The 21406-nt window shown below is 50.0% G+C and overlaps 1 protein-coding gene across 1 annotated transcript in view; it reads right to left on the bottom strand.

Annotated features, from left to right (window-relative positions):
* VAX2 (ventral anterior homeobox 2) overlaps nt 1-17051 on the bottom strand; it is a 36070-nt gene extending 19019 nt beyond the window's left edge. The window contains exon 1 of the mRNA XM_087935726.1: nt 16286-17051. Coding sequence (XP_087791852.1) covers nt 16286-16559 — 274 coding nt within the window. The 5' untranslated portion in view covers nt 16560-17051. The remainder of the gene's footprint in view (nt 1-16285) is intronic.
* Nucleotides 17052-21406: the final 4355 nt, after the last annotated feature.

The raw sequence follows: 21406 nt of genomic DNA, 5'->3' as shown, positions 1-21406 counted from the left end.
ATAGAATAGAATAGAATAGAATAGAATAGAATAGAAAATATGGAATGGAATGGAATAATGTAGAATAGAATAGAAATATGGAACAGAATAGGAATGCAGAACAGGAGCTGGAAGGGACCTTGGAGGTCATCTAGTCCAGCCCCCTGCTCAGGCAGGAGAACCTATACCATTTCAGATAAGTAACTGTCTGTCTAGTTTGTCCTTCCTTTTCCAGAAGAGTTGCATGTTTCTGAATGTAGGTGACCACGTGGCACTTTGGGGAATTTCTAGCCAGATGAACAGAAAGCTTCTCCTAGAACAGTTAACACAGAATTTGAAGAAGAGTCTACAGTGACTTTATTTTGGGGAAAAATTATGTTTAGAATACAGTAATTTCAGGCAGTCCTCGAATTATAACAGTTTGTTTAGTGACCAACGTTACAGCAGCATTCAAAAAAGGGATTTTTGACCATTTTTCACACTTACGACCTCTGCAATATTTCCCCCCATGGTCACATGATCCAAATTTAGATGCCTGTCAACTGACTCATGTTTACGACAGTAGGCTGCGCCCTCGGTCATCAGTCAAGGACTCCCTGGAAAAGAGGAACAGATGAAAAAAAAACTGCACCGATTCAAAAACTAGAATCCAAGCAAAGAGGCGACGGGACAGGGATGAGAGTGTAAAGTGTGAAAAACCGGGTGTAAGTCGCTTTTTTCCCGACGTTGTGGTAACTTTGAACAGTCACGAAATGAATGGGGGGTGGGGGTGGGGAAACTGGAGAACAACTTGCACCCCCAAATCTCACCCACAGCATCAAGGTTTTAAGGACAGACTGTACTACACTCCTCCGCTCGCAACGGAATACCCTATATCACCAGACTTGAAATTTTGGGCTTGGACCATCTTGAACTATGCTGCCTATGGTTGGACTTAAGCATAGTACACAAAATTATCTGCTACAATGTCCTACCAGTCAATGACTAGTTCAGCTTCAACCACAACCATACAAGAGCAACGCAACAGATACAAACTCAATGTTTAACCGCTCCAAATTTGATTGCAGAAAGTACGACTTCAGCCACAGAGCGGTCAATGCCTGGAATGCACTACCTGACTCTGTAGTTACATCCTCAAACACCCCCACTCCTTTAACCTCAAACTACCCACTATTGACCTCACCCCATTCCTAAGAGGTCTGTAAGGGGTGTGTGCATAAGTGCACCATTGTGCCTCTCGTCCCTGTCCTCTTGTCCCCATTTAATTGCACCTATTTTCTGTATTCTTACTCATGTTTATACTTATACCTATTATTTTGTAAGTGATGGACAAATCAAATAAATAAATAAACTTAGCTACTTTTAAGACTTGTAGACTTCAACTCCACCAAATTTTCCAGCCAGAGTAGCTCCTCCCAGATGAGTGTAGCTGGCTGGAGAATTCTGGGAGTTGAAGTCCACAAGTCTTCAAGGGGCCAAGTTTGGAGACTTCTGCTGTACACACACAAACCTTGAATGTGGGAATGCGACGATGTGTAAACCGGGTTTGTCTGACATGATTGTGCCCCATCTAACTGCCAGCCCCCCCTCAGGGCCAGACCCCTTTCTGACCCCCAACAATATGGCTGCTGTCCCTCCTTGAGATGGTGGCAGGAGTCTAGCCCCCCACTTGTGGACTTCAACTCCCAGGATTCCTGAGCTGGCAGAGGAATTCTGGGAGTTGAAGTCCAGTCGTAAAGTTGGCATAGATGCCCACCCTTGCTCCGTACGGTCCCATTTGCCCCCTTTTATAGCCCCCTTCAGCAGCTGGTCTTGCCAAGGAGGGCAGGAAGAGGGCAGTGTGACCTATTGGTGGCATCTCCCTCCTCTTACCAGTCTCTGAATATTTCTATTGGCAGAAGATCGTGGTAATCTCCTTCTGAAGCACAGTGAAAAGCCAACTAGACCAGGGCTCTCCAACCTTGGCAACTTTAAGACTTGTGGACTTCAACTCCCAGAATTCCTCAGCCAGCTGGCTGAGGAATTCTGGGTGTTGAAGTCCACAAGTCTTAAAGTTGCCAAGGTTGGAGAGCCCTGAACTAGATTGTGTCTACAGTGGTTTCCGGCTCTGTTCAAAGCCCGTAGCTGACCTTGCCTGGGCTTCAAAACCTAGGGAGGTCAGAGCTGGTAAATGCTGGGAAAGGAGGCCACCAGGAGATGAAACTGAAATTCTCCCCATCAACTTCCTTGGAATCACTCTGGCTTCAGGATTTTTCTTTAGCCCTCCTTCTTTTCAGAGCAGCAAACCCCAATGTCAGGCAGGGACTTGCAGTAAATCCAGATTTCGGTGTGTTGGAGGTCTGTAGAGATGTGTGTGCGTGTGTTTTCTTTGAAGACGTTTTGTTTTGTCATCCCAGAAGCTTCTTCAGCTCTGACTGGATGGAGGGGAACGGCAGGATTCATATTCCCCCGCAGACAGCTGGTCATTTGCATCCTTTTTAGAGGGTCCTCGAGGCCACCTGGAGGTTTATCTGTGTCCTCAGGGCCACCTGAGTGGAGGTTGTGTGTGTGTGTGTGTGTGTGTGGAGGTTGTGTGTGTGTGTGTGGAGGTTGTGTGTGTGTCTGCTCTCCTCTCCAGAACCTTCACCCTTTCTCACGAAAATAAAAAAAACTCCAACTTGGTTTCCTCTTCACAACCTTCCTTCTATCAATCAATCAGAATAGAGCTGGAAGGCACCTTGGAGGTCATCCAATCCAACCCCCCGCTCAAGCAGGAGACCTTCTACCATTTCAGACAAGTGACTGTCCAATCTCTTCTTAAAAACCTGAAGTGATGGAGAACCCACAACTTTTGAAGGCAAACTGTTCCATCTGTTAATTGTCCTCACTGTTAGAAAGTTTTTCCTTAATTCCAGGTTGCTCCTCTCCCGGATTAGTTTCCATCCATTGTTTTCCTTGTCCTGCCTTCTGGTGCTTTGGAAAATAGCTTGACTCGCTCTAATTTTGGGGCAGCCCTTCAAATACTGGAAGACAGACAGTCATCCTGTCCCCGCAAGTCCTTCTTTTCATTGAACTAGACATACCCAGATCCTGCAAATGTTCTTCGTATTTTTTAGTCTCCGGGCCTTTAACACATGCAGAACTGGATTTGGCCAGTCTAGAGAAAAGTAGGACTAGCGGGGACATGATAGCTGCTCTGACCCATGCCCTTTTCCAACAAATTAAACATAATCCGAAGGGAAGGGAAACCTTTTAACACTTCTGCAAAATAATTCGCTGTGATAAGCACAAGCCTTGCCAAAACGGTGTGAGATTTTGCCAAAAGATAACAGACAAGAAATAATTTGCAAAATAAGAATCTTCAAATACAAACTCAGGATACTGGAATGTCCACGAGGCTGGAGTTTCAAAATGTCTTTGCCTTCTGCAAAGGAGGTTAGTTTCACAGCTGGCTTTTATCTTCTTGAAGGAGAGGCCCTTATCTTGCAGCCTTACTCCCGAGTTGCCCGTGCTGTTGCAGCTCTTCTTTCCTGCGAGCAGCCCTGCACACTCGCGCACTTGGCACAGGCTCCTCGGGGACCTCTTCCTCACTACTGCCAGCCCCCACAATCTCTGAAGGCAGCGGTCCACTTCCTAATGGCCCTGGCCCCTCCTCTGAGTCCTCGCTCTCCTCAGCCGTCCACGCCCGCTGCTGGCTAACCACAATAGCCGCATTCTGGGATTTGAAGGGCTGCCACAAAGAAGAGGGGATCAACTTATGTTCCTTCAGGTTGGGTGGACTTTGTGCAGGGGAAAATTCTTGGCTAGTTGGAGCCCTCAAAGTGGAAAGTCTTTGGCTGCTGTGGTTACCAGCTGGAAGGTCTTGCTGTCCACTCCGACTGAAGGTTTCCCTTTGAGAGAGCCCTTCCCTCTGCACGTTCTCCCTGACAGTAATTCAAGGATGCTCAGGTGCACCAAGCAAGCAAGGAAGGAAAAACAACTCGAGGGACTTTTTGAGTCGCAAATTCCCTTTCTCTCCCTTTCATGTTCTTCCCTTTCCTGGAGACATTTTCTCTCTGCAGTTATGAATTATTCTGTCCGGCAGACAGATGAACAGAGTTGGAAGGGACCTTGTAGGTCATCTAGTCCAACCCCCTGCCCCGGCAGGAGACTCTACACCGTTTCTGACAAGATGGTAGGCCAGTCTCTTTCTTGAAAGCTTCCGGGGTTTGGCAGGGAGAAGTTGAATCAGAAATCACCTTAAGCCACTCAGCTCCCAGCATCTTCCATGTTTTCTTGACATCTGTTTTCTTGTGCTTGTTTTCGCTTTTTGCACTTTTCCAGCCCAGCCCCAGGTTGCCACTCAAATAGTAATTAGGTTCACAAATGCCATCCTTTGCAGGGAGAAGAAAATACACAGAGGTGAACTTTACATGAAACACAGGACTCCGTTTGTCTTTTTTTTTTTTTAAATTTTCTTGATTTATATCCTGTCTCTCATTCAGGACCTCAAGGTGATGTACATACTACAACCTTCCTCCTCCTCTACCTCTTCCTCCTCCCCTGGTTACTATGCCACAACCTTGTAAGGTAGCTCAGATTGCCTGAGAAACTGTCAAGCAGAATTTTGGGTATTATTTTAACTATATGTGTTGTTATTATTAATTATATGTTGTCATTCTTGACTGTATATTATAATTAATTGACCGGATGGTGAAGAATGGAAGGAGTAGAAATCCTTCCATTCCCCATCATCCAGTCAGAGCTGAAAAAGCTTCTTGGATGAGAAGTGAAATGCCTTCAAACAAAAAAAAAACAGAAAGCCCAGTTGTCTCTTGAGAAAAGCCCCTTTGGGACAACTATGACCTGGAGGATAGAGAATCTGCAAGGACATTATAATTAACTATTACTATAAACCAGGGGTGTCCAACCTTGACAACTTTAAGACTTGTGGACTTCAACTTCCAGAATTCCTCAGCCAGCTTTGCTATAAACAATCTGGTATTATTCTATTTATTGGATTTATTTGCCACCCAGTTGGTAACAAAATGACTCTAACTATCTATCTACTACATTATAATTGATCACTACAATATCTGGCATTATTTTCTGCTAATATTTTGTACCATTACGAACTACCAGGTATTAAGATCCGCCATTATTAATTACCTGTTAATATTATCTGGCATTATTATCTACTATTATTAACTATCTGTTACTATATTATACCTTAGCAGTTGCTAAGCGTCAACGCTGGCTTGGTAGCAGTTTTTATTAACCACAAATATTAACTGAAATTCTGATTTCGCTTTTTTACAACCTGCCTTTTCCACCACCTGGAGCATGGAGGGTCCGAGGCGGAAGGCCTCCCTCAAAGGAACACATCTGGGATCCAGACCAGGAGATCCAATGTGTGTTTGTGTGCGTGTGTGTAAAATCCTTTTGCCTTCAAAACTGCTGGGGGGGGGGAGCGCAGCAGTTTTGAAGGCAAACGGATTTTGCACACACACAAACACACAGTAGATCTCCTGGCCTGGATCCCCGATCTGCTAAATCGGAAAGAATCTGGATGAATGGAGCGCGTGTTCCAGGGATGAATTTTGCCCTAATCCTTCTCCTTGGCTTTCTCAGCTTGCGGCGGAGATCCAATCCAAAGGCCCTTTTTTTGTTTTTTGTTTTGGTAGCAGACCTGCAGAACCCAGTGGACCCCATGGCAGTGGGCGGACTTTACTGAAACCCACCCCCCACCTTAAGTGCAAGGAAAAAAGTGGAGCCCCTTTAGCCAGAAATCTAACGGCGGCCGTTTGTGACTTCGCTGGTCCCAACAAGCCAACTGCTCACCACGTCACTAATACACCGTAATCCACCCAGGAATTTAGAAATGTGTTTTCGGAATTGCGTCTCGGAGGCCTGGGGCGAAGCGGCTGGGGAGAGCCCCTGCCTGGGGCAGCTTCCCTGTCTTCTCTGGTTAAGAGAATTCAGGCTGGTTTTTCTAAAACGGCCAAGCGAGAAGCGCCAGTCAAAACGCCTCCAAGTTTGACTTCGAAGAAAAAAAAAATCTACCAAGGTTAGTCATTTATCCTTTGAGTGGCATCTTCCCAGGGCGGGCCAGTCCCGTGTTCCTGGTTCGAATTTCCACGCTGGGGTAAGTAGGTGTGGGCATTGGTCTCCTGGTGGTCTCCCTTCCCAGGCCTAGCCTAACCCTAACTCTCTGATGTTTCTCCTTCGCAAACAGATCTTAGCAAGATCATCTTTATGCAACCTGCGCTTCGGGTGGAAGCGAAGAATCCACTTTTATCCTTTTCAGATTTGAACATTACCCTGATTTCCTAAAGTTCCCAGCGTGCATTTATTTGTAGTATTTATAGCCCAGCCACCCAACCCCGCCCCAAATCTCACAATTTGAGACTCTGGATGAAATAGAACAATTTTTTCCCCCTGCAGGCCCGGGAGAGAGTGGGGAGGTTCCCCAAGACAAAAAACGCCAAACAGACCCCGAAATCGGAGTGAGGCCGTTTGACTGCAAGTGTAGAGAAGAGACGTGTGTTGGCCGGATTCGTAACTGCTGAATGTGTTCTTTGCTTAAATATGCGCGTTTTAATTCTGGCTGTTGAGATCATAGGCCTGCCTGTAAACCAAGCGCATCTTACACGCCCAGAAGACGGTGTGTAAATCTTTCGTGGGGTGCGCGCGGATCTCTGCTCTGAAAAATAGCAGGCAATTTCCTTGTAGGTAAGCAATCGATTTGGTTTACTTTACTTTACTTTATTTTACTTTTTTACTTTACATTTTTACTTTACTTTTACTTTGTCATTCCACCTCGCACAATGAAATCAAACACCACCTTCAGTGCACGTCATGACCATGAAAATAAACGCAAACACACATCCTTCACACTCCACGCATTGAATTGAAAACCCCTGATACTGTACCAACACTGCATTCTACAATAGAATTAAACAGAGCTCCTGCCCTGGGATAGAAGCTGTTTTTCAGCCTATTTGTCCTCGTTTTTATTATTCTCCTGTACCGTCTGCCAGATGGTAATACTTCAAAAAAAAGTGGGGGGGTGTGTGTGCCCAGGATGAGATGGATCTTTGAGGATGTTTTGAACTTTCTTAAGGCAGCAAGGGGAGCTATAAAGCTCTTCCAAAGAGGGGAGAGGGCAACCAATTGATCCTCTGGGCAATGCCATTTAACAAAATAATGCCTTTCCATTTCGAAATGTCCCATAAAATATCTCTCGTGCAGGGTAACAACAGAGAGGGCGTCCTGGAATTTTTATGAAACCTGAAATGATTTTATTTTTATTTTATTCAAACCGGGAAGAAGGAAAAGAGCTCCCCCCCAAAAAATTTTTTGTTAAAACCTACGGTTGCAAATCAACGTTTAAAATCCCCACCACCACAAAATCTATGTTTGAGATGTAGGCCGCAGCGTTTCAGCACTTCAGAAAGAAATCCGCCATCGAAGAGTTCCCAATGAATTCAGTCGCCATTTTCGCCAAGGGAGGGGGGGGGGCGGTGGAAAAAGAGTCCCATTTCCCCCCACACACACACCCCGTCTTCGCCCTGCAATATTTTCCTCGCTCAATAAAGTAAATAAATAATAACACACCCGCCCGCGCGAACCCCTAGTTGGATAACGTGTCGACATCAACCGGCGGCGAGGAGTAAAGAAAGGGGAAAAAAAGAAAGAGAAAGAGAAGGTTTTGCACTAAATGGAAGCCGTACCCGCTACTCTCCATGGGCGTCGCTTCCTTCCCCCCAAATTAAAGAAAATTGATCTGGAGCTGAAATCCCTTCACCAACACCGGGGTTCCCCAACTCTCAAAAAGGAATATTTAGCGGCTGCGATTACGATTTAAAAAAATAAAATAAAATAAAAATGAATCGCGCCTTAAGAAATTGTGAGCCTTTGGCCGGAGAGAAAAAAATCCATCCCTGAATTCTCACGGACACCTGAATTTTGATGGCGAGTGCGGCTTGTTTCTCTTTTCCCCCTTTCCCCCTCTCTAGGAATAGACCTTGCAGCGGGATGGGTGGCGAATAAATTTAATAAATTAATAAATAACAAATAAATAAATAAACGGAGAGCTGCCCCTCCCGTTTTCTGAGTTCAGAGCGGCAAATGGCGGCTGGATCTAAAAAGAATCTAGACTCTCCACACAGGGAAGGAAGGAAAGAAGGAAGGAAAGGAAAGGAACAGGGAGGAAGATGGAGGGAGGGAGGAAAAGTGGAAAGAGAAAAAGAAAGGGGGAGAAAGAAGGGAAAAATATAATGGGAGGAAGGAGGAAAAGGAACAGGGAGAAAGAAGGCAAAATATAATTAGAGGAAGGAAAGAAGGAAGGAAGGAAGGAAGGAAGGAAGGAAGGAAGGAAGGAAGGAAGGAAGGAAGGAAGGGGGAAAAAAGGAACACGGAGAAAGATGGAAAAATATAATTAGAGGGAGGGATGGAGGAAGGAAAAGTGAAAAGAGACAAAGGAACAGGGAGAAAGAAGGGAAAATTATAATGGAAGGAAGGAAGGAGAGAAAAGGAACAGGGAAGAAGAAAAAATATATAATTACAGGAGAAAAGGAAAGGAAAGGAAAAGAGGAAGGAAGGAAGGAAGGAAGGAAGGAAGGGGAAAAAAGGAACACGGAGAAAGATGGAAAAATATAATTAGAGGGAGGGATGGAGGAAGGAAAAGTGAAAAGAGACAAAGGAACAGGGAGAAAGAAGGGAAAATTATAATGGAAGGAAGGAAGGAGAGAAAAGGAACAGGGAAGAAGAAAAAATATATAATTACAGGAGAAAAGGAAAGGAAAGGAAAAGAGGAAGGAAGGAAGGAAGGAAGGAAGGAAGGAAGGAAAGGAAGAATGGAAGGAAGGAAGGGAAGGAAGGAGAGAAAAGGAACAGGGAAGAAGAAAAAAATATAATTACAGGAGGAAAGGAAAGGAGGAAGGAAGGGAAGGAAGGAAGGAAAGGAAGAAAAGAAGGGAAGGGAAGGAAAGGAAGGAAGGAGAGAAAACGAACAGGGAAGAAGAAAAAAATATAATTACAGGAGGAAAGGAAAGGAAAGGAGGAAGGAAGGAAGGAAGGAAGGAAACGCCAAGACAGAAAAGTGTGCAGCCCGTGGAAAAAAAAGGCTACCGCCGATTTTGGCAGGGGCTTCGGCTTCACCGAGGAGTCCAGGGAGCTGCCGAGCGGGCTCGGAAGGAATCCACCGCGCCGGCCCGCAAGAGCAGCGGTCGTGAGAAAGGCCCAGGGAGCCGCGTCGACTGGCGACCTCGCGGCGGATCCGCCTCCCACCCCCCCCCATCTCCTTCGCCCTTTGTTCCTGCCGAGCCTTGGCGGGGACCGGGAGGTGGGTTCGAGTCCGGGGCGGGGGTCGCGTGTTCCGGCGGGGTGTGGAGGGGGTCTGGGGTCCCAGCAAACCCCCAACCTCCAGCGGTCCTCCGGGAAGCGGCGATCATTTCTCGGGGTGTCTGCCGGCCACTGGCGGAAATAGGAGGCCGCTTTGGCGGGGGGACTCCGGCCGTTCTGGGGGGCTCCCAGGGAGGGCTGGCGAGGTCCTTCCGTTTGCTGCGGGGGTCTCGACACCAAAGGGAAGGAGCATCAATGAAACCGACTGCGGCCCCTTCAAGCCCCAGCAGAGGAAGAGCCCCCCCCGTCGCCCGCCCTTCCCCGAACAGCGTCGGCAATAAAAATGGACTCAAAGGGGGCAATTTCCCCAACCTGCATATTTTTTGGGGGTGGGGGAGTGCAGATCTGCCTGCTCCCTCCATTGACGCTCCAAATTGCCCGCCGTGGCTCCCCGGCGCGCTTTCGTCGCCCCGTTCCTTTCCCTGCAAGTTTGTGGCTTTTGGCCAGAAGCAACCTATAATACTTCCAGGATTGGGACCTTGTCCTCCTCTTCCTCCTTTTCCTTCTCCTCCTTCTCTTTCTCCTTCCCCTTCTTTTCCTTCTCCTTCTTCTCTTCTGCACCCCTTCTTCTCTTTCTCCTCCTTCCTCTCCTCCTCCTTCCCCTTCTTTTCCTTCTCCTTCTTCTTCCTTCTTCTCTTTCTCTTCTGCACCCCCTCTTCTCTTTCTCCTTCCCCATCTTCTCCTTCTCCTCTTTCTCTTCTGCACCCCCTTCTTCTCTTTCTCCTTCCTCTCCTCCTCCTTCCCCTTCTTTTCCTTCTCCTTCTTTTCCTTCTCCTCTTTCTCTTCTGCACCCCCTCTTCTCTTTCTCCTTCCCCATCTTCTCCTTCCCCTTCTTTTCCTTCTCCTTCTTCTCCTTCTCCTCTTTCTCTTCTGCATCCCCCTCTTCTCTTTCTCCTTCCCCATCTTCTCCTTCCCCTTCTTTTCCTTCTCCTTCTTCTCCTTCTCCTCTTTCTCTTCTGCATCCCCTCTTCTCTTTCTCCTTCCCCATCTTCTCCTTCCCCTTCTTTTCCTTCTCCTTCTCCTCTTTCTCTTCTGCACCCCCTTCTTTTCTTTCTCCTTCCCCATCTTCTCCTTCCCCTTCTTTTCCTTCTCCTTCTTCTCCTTCTCCTCTTTCTCTTCTGCATCCCCCTCTTCTCTTTCTCCTTCCCCTCCATCTTCTCCTTCCCCTCCTCCTTCTTTTCCTTCTCCTCTTTCTCTTCTGCACCCCCTTCTTCTTTCTCCTTCCGCATCTTCTCCTTCCCCTTCTTTTCCTTCTCCTTCTTCTCCTTCTCCTCTTTCTCTTCTGCACCCCCTTCTTCTCTTTCTCCTTCCCCATCTTCTCCTTCCCCTTCTCCTCTTTCTCTTCTCTCCTCTTCTTCTGCACCCCCTTCTTCTCTTTCTCCTTCCCCCTCCTCGTTTGGCCTGCTCGAGGCACCCCATTCACCTTTTAGTTTATTTTTGTTTTATTTATTTAGTTCAGTTTGTCAAGCATGCATTAGAAATCAAGTATAAGAACATAACCTATAAAAGTACAAGCGGGTATAATAAGTATAGACGTAATAAACGAGTACGAATCAATAAAAACTTGGACGGAGGAGCCCTGGGCAGACTTCCCAGGGGCCTTGCCTTGCCCCAAGAACCCAGCGCTGCTGCTCTTTATCCAAGCCTTCAGCCTTCAAGGAAATCCACCCGGGGCTCCCCGGCCCGGCCGCCCGGCCAAGAAACGACCCCACGGGCTAAGGAGAGGAGAGCGGCAGCTCGGAAACGGGGCAGCAGCGCTGGAAACCCCACAGTTCTTGGCATACTCTTCCAGGAAAGAAGAGGAACTGGAAAGGAGAAGTGGGAAGGCCCCAGAAGGGTTTCCAAAAAGGGAGGAAGGAGCTTTGCGTCGGTGGGGGTGGAAGAAAAGCCGAGGGCTGCAGAAAAGAGAAATCGGAACAAAACAGAGGAGTCCCTTTTATTCGGATTTGGCTTTTGGTTCCGGGTTTAATTCTGAGTGCTGTTTCTGACATTTAAAGCTCCACGTGCCTTGGGACCCGGGTTATCTGCGCAGGGGATCCGTCCGCCTCGATTCTGTTTGATCCTTCAGATCTAAGGGTGCGTTGTGGCTCCCCACGTTTCAGGGGGGAAAAGACCCTTGCCAAACGATTCCAGAAAGTTGACTTTAGTTTAATTGCTAAAAATCAAACACCATCTTCAGTGCACGTCGGGACCGTGAAAATAAACACGGAGGCACATCTTTCGCCCTCCACGCATTGAATTGAAAAGCCTCGACAACGCACCAACACTGGACTACACGGAAGAAGGTGGGCGCCTTCTCTCTACTTTTGGAGGCCTACTTTATAAAATAGTCTCTCAAAGCGGGCTGGTTTCACCATCCTTTTAGACTATCCCACCATCTCTCAAAATCTGGCTTGTGCCATCAGGCCTGTGGGCACCCCAGAGAAGCGGGAGAATGATTCAGGTGTGGGTTCATAGGGTTTCCCCTAAAATCCCTTGGTATCGTTTTCTTTAAAAAAAATATTTTAACCACAATTATCCCGTTGTGTCGTATTCCTTACTTTGTTCTAGCTTTATTGGTGCGTCGCCTGAGAGTTATATAGACGGGAGGTGAGATAGACCTGATCAATTAAAAAAAAAACATTAAAACATCGGAAATAAATGGAGGTAAAGACGGGAGGGGTTGTCACCCACGTCGGGGACTCTAACGGGAAGGCTGGCACGGACGCTCCCGCGTGGGGATCCTTGCAACAAGCGCGCCCGTCTGGGACCTGCTAAGTCAAGGAAAGCCGGGAAAAGCAAACAAAAAAAAACCTCCCAGGGATTTTTTTTTTTGCCCGCAGGAGCGCCCCGTTTTCCGAGGCCAACGCCACGCCTCGGATCCCCCGAAAACCACGGGATGGAAAGGCTGAACCGCCTGATCCCCGCACAGATTTCCCCACCCACGAGGTTTCCTCCGAGGGAAACGGCTGCCGGATTTCAACCGCGAGTCTCTCTCTCTCTCTCTCTGTGTGTGTGTGTGTGTGTGTGTGTGTGTGTGTGTGTGTGTGTGTGTGTATATATATACACCCTCTCTCTTCATTATATAAAGATATATAATAAACTCTTTTATTTGTCTCTATCTATCTATCTATCTATCTATCTATCTATCTATCTATCTATCTATCTATCATCTATCTATCTATCATCTATCTATCATCTTTCATCTATCTATCTATCTATCTATCTATCTATCATCTATCTATCTATCATCTATCTATCTATCATCTATCTATCTATCTATCTATCTATCTATCTATCTATCTATCTATCTATCTATCTATCTATCTATCTCTTCGTAAGGAAGCTTTTGACTCCCGGGAAAGCGTCTTCGGCGGGAGAAAAAGGAAGAGATGGAGGCCGTAAGAGCGGCGACTCTCGGGCCTCAGCCGGAGGGCGAAGGCGAATTCGGTGGGATCCCCTCCCCCCCCGCTTTGCCGGTGTCCGAAAGACTGGGCAGGTGGAAAGAGGCCTCGTTGGAAGGAGCGCGGGCAGGCCTGGCTGCTCCGCCGCCTCCGCCGCCTTCTCTCCAGCCCCTCTACCCCAGCCTCGGAGGGTGGAGGACGAGAAGAAGAAGCCGGAGGCCGGCCTAAAAACCCGCCCGTTTTTTTTAGTTACAGCTGCGGCCAACCCTCTACTGCACCCCCCCCCCAAAAAAAAATTCTGAGAGGGGAAACGGAAGAGAAACGGAGGAGGCCTTTGGCGCTGGGAAATGGTGGGGTAGCCCCTCTTTCGGCCGTTTGCCTTTGCACAACAACCGCGAGCAACAATTTGACTCACAAAAAGGGCCTTCGTTCCTTTATTTCATCTTAAACTTGGGCAGCTAATAAATACTAGTAGTAGTAGTAGAGAAATATTACTACTAGCATCAGTAATAACTAATAGCATACTGGCTATTATAGTACATAGTATTATTTTATTTTTAGTTTTTTGTTTTAAATATGGTTTTACATTGTATACGCCGCCTCTAGTCACCATGGGCAAATAGGCGGCAATATAAATAAATTAAATAATAAAATTATTATTAATAATAATGATGATAACAATAGTTATTTTGTGACAACTAACTTTACTACTACCAGTAATTATCTTCCTTGCCTTTCTTTTGTATGATAGTTGGGCAGCTAATAAATAGTAGTAGTAGCAGCTGAGAAATACTAGTAGTTTTAGTAATAACTAATAGCATACTAGTTATAATAGTATAACTATTAGTTATATTATACTATGACAACTTAACATTACTACTACTAGTAATTATCTTCCTTGCCTTTCATATGATAGTTGGGCAGCTAATAAATACTAGTAGTAGTAGTAGCAGAGAATTATTACTAGCATTAGTAATTAACAGCATACTAGTTATAATAGTATAACTATTAGTTATTTTATACTATGACATTGTATGATAGTTGGGCAGGTAATAAATACTAATAGTAGCAGCAGAGAATTACAACTACTAGAATTAGTAATAATAGCATCTAGCTATTATAGTATAACTATTCGCTATATTATGTCTATACTAGCATTACTACTAGTAATAATTCTCTTCTGGTACCTCCTCGCCTTTCCTTCATCCGATAGTTGGGCAGGTAATAAATACTATTACTACAGAGTTATTACCATTACTAGTTGTACTACTAGTAGTAATAATTCTCCTCCAGTGCCTCCTTGCCTTTCAAGTGGCACTCCACACACAAAGGGCGTATTTTAGTCCGTCCTCTTCCATTCTCCATCCATGCAACATTTTGGGGAAGAAATTAAGAGCTCCCCACGTCAGCTTCTCATTTGTAAACGAAACCTCCCCGCGGTAAACATCCCACTGAAATGGAGCTTGAAATTGGGGGGGTGTCTCCGAAAAGGACCATTCAGACGCTTCTCGGCCTGCGTAGCAAAAAGTTCTCCCTTCCCTTCGGTCTCCGCAGCCCTTTCGGGTCACTTGCGAGAGGGGGTGTCCAGCCAACAGCCCTTCCAATCGCCGAGGCCACCCGAAATTTTACTAGGAGCTAAGGCAGGAGCTAAGGAGCACACATTGACACAACCCCGTTCCTCACAGGAGGGGCGAAAGGCAGGCCTTACTCCAGCGCCCGGTGGCTGGGCAATCCGCTGGCTGCTTCGGCGGCTTCTCCTCCGAGAGTCCCTTCAACTACTTTGAGGCCCCGATTTCACAGCCAAGACCCCCATTTTTTTAAAAAAAAGCACCAGAAGGCTCATTCTGCTGGCGGCGTAGTCCTGAAAACCACCCAGCCCCTGCAGCGGACAACCTCGGCCAAATAAGCCCCGGGAAAGGCGGCAGGTGCGCTAAGGGCTCCCACGATAAATCGCCCGAACCGATTAAGGAGAAAGAAGGTTTTTTGGGGGTGGGGGGGTGGATGGGAGGGGGCGAGCAGGCCAGGCCAAGCGCAGGACCAGGTATTTGCTCTGAAGTTGAAACAGCCCCGGGCGGAGGAAGCACCTGGGCGTGGAAGAGGATGGCGAGGGAGACCTAGACACCCCCACCCCCCATCGGAGACCTCCCCCTCCTCCTCTCCTCCTCCCCCATCCAAGCCATTCTTCTTCAGGAGTCCGCCCCGCCTCTTCTCCCCTCTTCCTTTCTCCGAGGCTGTTTCGTAACCGAATCCTCAACCGAACCGGCTCGCCGGCCCGGCCCAGAGGGTTGCGTGGAAAAGGCCCTTCGCTCATACCGGGCGTCCCCCCACCACCCCACTCTCCCTCCCTCCCTCCCTCTCACCTCCGCAAGGTGGGGCTGCGGGACTCCTGTTCCCATCCTCCCCAGCCAAACGGAGGCAAGGCCCGCATCTGCTGAGGAGGATGGGGAACGCGGCGCAAGCGTTTCCCAAGGGCGGCGGGTTTAGGACATTTTTAACCCGGAGGGGGATGGGGTGGTGGGGAGGGAAAGGCCGGCCACGGGGGGTGTCTTTCTCTTCGTGAAGCCTGAGCCGGGGGGGCAGGGAGAAGAACCCCCCCCCGCGCTGGGCTCTCTGAGGCCGCGGTGACGCGGTTTCCCTGCGACGAGGCTGGTGCGGGGACACGCGCGCGCCCCGTGCCCCCGAAGCCCTGGTAAAGCGGAGGTGGGGGAGCAGATGCGGTCAAGACCCCAAGCCAGGCGCCCCCACCCCCATTGCCGGACTGCAAAGATGAACCAGCCAACGCGAGCTGCCCTTTCAGGCGCTGGGGGTCTTCCAGCCTCCAAATACACACACACACACACACACACCGCGCACACACACACACACACACACACACACGCACACACCACACATCCCAACGCAAAGATAAACAAACCAACCTACGCGCACGAGAAAAATCTTCGCTCTGAGCTCCGTCCTCCCCTCTCCATTCCCCGTCCTCTCCTAAAAACGCACCTGCAGAAACCCTGGCCTGGCCTGGCTCCTCTTCCTCCGTTGCATGGAATGGGGTGTTTGGGATTGGGGGAGGCGATTGAAAAGGGACCCCCGCCCCGCCCGGTGGAAGCTTAGTAACCGGGACCCGGATCGGTTGGGACAGGCAGCGGCGAAGGGGGTGGAGAGAGCCGGGAGGAAGGAGCAGGCGCCGGTTCAACCTCGGCGTAGAGGAGGCAGCTCAAGACCCGCTATTGCTGCTGGCGGTGGGGGGGTGTCGGTGGGAACGCCGGGGGTGGAGAGGAGGATGCCCCCAAATGGGAAAGCTGGGCTGGAAGAGGGCGCGCGCTGGGGTCGGGAGGGGGCTCCTGAGGTGGTAAAGACCGGCCGAGTTTGGAGAGAAAGAAGGCTGGAAAACGCCAGGTGTTTTTTGGAGGGGACGAGGGGGCAAGAAACCCCCCCTTTTTGGAGGGGCTTTGGGCGAGGTGGGGGCTGAGTGGAGAAGGCGCTGCCGGAAGGGGGGTGGGTGAAGGAGGGAGAGGTCTCCAACCCACGCCCCTCCTGCCTGGGAAGTTGCTGGGACCCCTTACCTCGTACCAGGATCCGGCGGCAATAATCCGTTTCGCCCGCGGGGGACTGGTTGCCGCTCTCCGAAGCGCCCTCTTGGGAAGGGCCGCTGGAAGCCGACGTCCCCGCCGCCAAGTCCCTCGGCTCTCCGCCGCTTCCTCCTCCTCCTCCTCCTCCTCCTCCTCCTCCGCCTCGTCCCTTGGCGCTCTCCTTGCCCCGCGCCCGCTCGAAGGGGCCGCCGGGCTCGCCCAGGAGGAGGGCGCGCCTGGCCCCATCGCTCATGCCGGAGTGGAACATGGGCCTTTAGCTCTTATGCCGAGCCCCTTCTCTCCCGCCCCCTCCCCCCCCCGCCGGCTACTTGGGCTCCGCCACGGGGCACCGGGAAGCCCAGGCGGGGGGCATGGCGCCCGGCGGAGCCTCCGCCCGCCAGGCTCTTCCTGATGACCTCGACCGGCTGGGAAGGGTCCCCGAGCTGCGTCTCTTCTTGCCTAGAAGCCTCGGCTGCCTGGAGAAGCTGCGCAAGTCCCGGCGGCGGCGGGAGAGCCAGAAGCGCAGAGCCGGCGCCGGTTCCGAATGTCGTCTGCCGGAACTTGGGCCATCTCTTGCCCCAGCAGCCGCCGCCGCAACCAACTCCACCGCCCGGTTCGGCGCGGGGTCAAACTTCTCCGGGCCGGCCGGCGGGCCGGCGCGCTCTTGCCGCCTCCATCCCCGCGCTGCGCTGCGCTCCCGCCCGCCGTCTCTCTCTGATGAGCGAAGGGCGAGCCCAGGCGAGCGCAGCTAGCAAGCCCGGCCTCCTCCTCCTCCTTCTCCTCCTCCTCTCCGCCGCCCGCCCTCCAGGTTGGACCATCCCCGGCTCCAGGCGACCCCGGCCGCGGAGGGGGGGGTGGGAAGGTGCGGGGGGAGGGAAACACGGCCAGAGGCCCCCCCTCCCGCGCTCGGCCCGCCTTCAATGAGCGAGCCTCCCCCCGCACCAGCGCTCTGAAACTGGGGGGTGGGCGAGGGGGGGGCTAAGCCCCCCACCCCCGCACGTAATTTCCTGCTTGGCGGGGCCTGCCCGGGTTCATTCATTGGCGAACAAAGAACGGCTGGGCGGTTCCCGCACCCCTTCCACGCCCCTCCCTCCCTCCCCCCCCCGAGTGTCCCTCCCCCCGCGATGGCCTTTGGGGATCCCTCTTGGCCCCCTCCCCGCCCCCGGGGACGGCAGACCTCCCCCTTCATCGAGTCCGTCTCTTGACTGGCCCTGCTGTCGCTCCGCCGCCTCCCCTCCCCGCCGCCCCCGCCGCCGCCGCTGAAGGCTTGGGGAGAGCTCCTGTACCGCCGCCGTTCACAGGCGCTGCTCCGCCGGTGCGGGAAGAAGGACAGCCCGGCGTAGAAACGTTGCCAGGGACCGGAGCGAGATTCAGGGTCGGCAGAGCAGCCCCGGCAGAGCGCTTCGGTTGCCCCCTGCGCCTTTCCGGGCATGCAGGCTAGAAAGTGCCTCGCGGGGGCTGATTTCCTTTCCCTTCCTCTCATTCTCTTTCTTTTCCTTTCTTTTCCTTTCCTTTCCTTTCCTTTCCTTTCGTTTCCTTTCATTTCCTCCCATTCTCTTCCTTTCCTTTCCTTTCCTTTCCTTTCTCCCATTCTCTTTCCTTTCCTTTCCTTTCCTTTCCTTTCCTTTCCTTTCCTTTCCTCCCATTCTCTTTTCTTCCTTTCCTTTCCTTTCCTTTCCTCCCATTCTCTTTTCTTCCTTTCCTTTCCTCCCATTCTCTTTTCTTTCTTTCCTTTCCTCCCATTCTCTTTTCTTCCTTTCCTCCCATTCTCTTTTCTTTCTTTCCTTTCCTTTCCTTTCTTTTCCTTTCCTTTCCTCCCATTCTCTTTCTTTCTTTCCTTTCCTTTCCTTTCCTTTCCTTTCCTTTCCTTTCCTTTCCTTTCCTCTCCTCTCCTCTCCTCTCTCCTCTCCTCTTTCCTTCTCTTTCCCTTTCATTCCATCCATCCATCCATCCATCCATCCAGCCGGGAGGACGCCAGGCAAACAGATTCGCAGACAGGCTGCCCGTTACCCTCGGGATCCTGGGACGCCTCCCCGGTGTAACCGAGTCCGCCCCCAAGCTGCTCCTTGTTCTAACCAGGCCCGACCAACCTGTTTCGTGAGAAAGGGCTAGAGACCCTCACCCACAACGCGACCTTGCGCGGGTTTGCAGGACTAAAGCTTTCTTTGCCTTCAACTTTTGGGGCAGAGAGAGCGGGGTGGGTTGGGGGGGAGCTGGCCCTGAATCCAGCCGGTTTCCGCTTGAAGGAGGACCCGATCCTAGTGCAGCACCTTCCCTATTGCCCGGCGCTGCCTCTTGGGCTCAGAAAAAGGCGCAGCCCACCGTTCTCCCAGCCGGAAGTGAGAACTCGAGCTCGCTCCCAGGACTGGTGGGAAGAGAACCGCGTTGGGTGCCAAAAACACACGGAGGAACCCCCAGGGTGGCTTTTCCCCACGGACTAATTTTAAATCAAAGGCAGAAGGACGTTAAGAAGTCGTTTTGCTTGTACTCTTCCCAGCCTGGGGAAATGCGGGATCTCCCCCCCCCACCCCCGGAAGACTCTCAGAGTTTCAAAACCTTCGGTTGTGGGGTGTGGGTGAGAAGAGGGGGGTGTCGCCCCTTTTCCGACTGGCCCCTTTGAGTGAAAGGCAGGAGGGGCCGCGGCTCACTTCCTCGGATGCGGAGGTTGCCTGGCCTGGTGGAGGATTTAAATTCGGGAAAGGAGCAAGGGGCCGAGAAGAGAAGGAGAAGGAGAAGAAGGAGAGAGGGGCAGGGAGGGAAGGGGGAGAGGAGTGGAGAGAAGGGGAGGGGAAGGGAAGGGAGAGAGGAGAGGAGAAGAGGAGAGGAGAGGAGAAGGAAAGGGAAGGGGGAGAGGAGAGGAAAAGGGAGAGGAAGGGAAGGGAGAGGAGGGGAAGAGGGGGAGGAGAAGAGGAGAGGAGAGGAGAAGGAAAGGGAAGGGGGGAGAGGAGAGAAAAGGGGAGAGGAAGGGAAGGGAGAGGGGGGAAGAGGGGGAGGAGAAGAGGAGAGGAGAGGAGAAGGAAAGGGAAGGGGGGAGAGGAGAGAAAAGGGGAGAGGAAGGGAAGGGAGAGGAGGGGAAGTGGGGGAGGAGAAGAGGAGAGGAGTGGAGGCGAGGCTGGGCTTGCAGACACGGGGCTCCGCATCTTAAACAAACCTCGGACTTTTGGCGAAAAGTGTCTCCATAGACTGGAAAGACCCACCCATCCAGGGCATTTCCTAACCAGCTGGGGATGGGTGCGTGTTTGTGCGTGGACGCGGGTCAGCCGTTTCTCCCAGGCGGGTTCTGCCCCGGTTGGGGAAGGTTTCCCAGCTTTCTAGGGCGAGGAGGAGCGCCTTTCTCGGAGCTCCGTTAGCCTGATGCCTTCCTACCCCTCGACATCCCCGTTGAAGAAGAGAAGGGAAAATAGCACGTCCTTCAGGGTTTTTCCGTGGAATCTATTTAACGCGTGGCACCCACAGAAGTCGTGCAATCGCTGGTACACAGAGACACGTTTCAGGGAAGCGTCGGTCCCCGTGGGATTATTGCGGTCTTTTTAGGCCGAGAGCTGGTCGAGAGAGGCGCTTCGAAGGCGAACGCGAGGAAGAATTTAATTCTCGTTCAAATTCCACCCTCAAATTCCTCAGAACTGGCGGCGTTCCAACTTCCCTGAGCCTCTGATAAAACCAACACATCCACAACACACTTGCCAGAAAGAGGGAAAAAAACAATACAAAACCCTGTTGCATCTTCACGACAAGATAAAATAAAAAAAAAGTACCCCGAAGGAATTTAGTCAGGATTTTAGTCGTCCAGAAAAACGCAGGGCCACAAACGAAAAGCTTTTGAAAAGGGGTTGGGAAAGGGGGCGGAAAAACAGCAAAAAAAGTGGAGGAACTTAATTGTTTTATGTTTTTATGGCTGGGGGAAATAAAGCCGGAAGAAATGGTTTTTATTTAAAATTTGGACCGCTGCTGTGATGGTTTATATATTTATTTATTTTTTTAAAAGAGAGAAATAGAATAAAATCCCTTCCTTCAAATGCGAGGGCTGTGTGAGGAATCGCTGTAGCCTTAAAGCCACTTTTTTTCCCTCTTTCTTCTTCTTGAATTCAACCTTCCTTATTTTTTTTCCCCATTTGGGTTACTTGTTACAGGATTTTTTCCCTAAATACGGCGGAGAGGGGGGAGGTAGGGATCCAGAAAAGGAGCGGATTTGCCAGCTGAATTACCACCGAGATGGGAATTTGCTTGGAAGAACCAGCCTTGTAGAAATTATATTCCTGTTTTTCAAAACTTTAAAGAGGGGGGGGGCGGTATCACCTCCAGGTAAAGGCAAAAACAAACATAAGCAAAAAAAATACAAAAATAAATACAATAAATAAACAAACAAACAAATAAATAAATAGATTGATTGATTGTTGATTGTACCCTATGCCTATCATTAAGTGTTGTACGGTTATGATTCTTGATTCTTAATGAATGTACCTTTTCTTTATGTATACTGAGTGTTTACACCAAGACAAATTCCCTGTGTGTCCAATCACACTTGGCCAATAAAGAATTCTATTCTATTCTATTCTATTCTATTCTATTCTATTCTATTCATACATACGCACATAAGTTCCTGTTCTTGTTGCTTTGCTGCAATTTAGCAGGGTAATAATCTTCTGTAAACCTCCTGTAAAGATTTACAGTCATTTTCTGTAAACAACAACGTGAAGGTTTTGGGGCGCAGCTATCTTTCGGACTGAGGGGCTTTTTCCATTTTCTTAGTCCAGCCTTCCTTGTGGTCTCCCATCCTTGGAATAATCAAGGAACAGACCTCCTTGCCTGTTTGATGTGGAGGGGGTTCCCATAGAAACTCAGGGTATAAAAGGGCGGGCTTGCATTCTTATGCCTCTCTCAAAAACAAAAAAAACCACACCCTTTTTCAGGCATCCCAAAGTAGGAGCGGTCTGAATTTGAAACAAACAAACAAACAAATATCTTACGGTTTTTATTTCACCAAGCCATGTTTCGATTTTTATTTCGATGGTGGTCAGGAATGAAGGCGGGTGGGAAGAAGGCCCGGGCCAGGCCGGCTGGTTTAAGGGTTTCTCTAAACAGGAAGGAATAGAATAAGTGCAATGATAAAAATAT

This window comes from Pseudonaja textilis, chromosome 6, assembly GCF_049901715.1.
Source record: "Pseudonaja textilis isolate UNSWEBS1 chromosome 6, rPseTex1.2, whole genome shotgun sequence".
NCBI lineage: Eukaryota > Metazoa > Chordata > Lepidosauria > Squamata > Elapidae > Pseudonaja > Pseudonaja textilis.
This window is presented reverse-complemented; position numbering and strand designations above follow the sequence as displayed.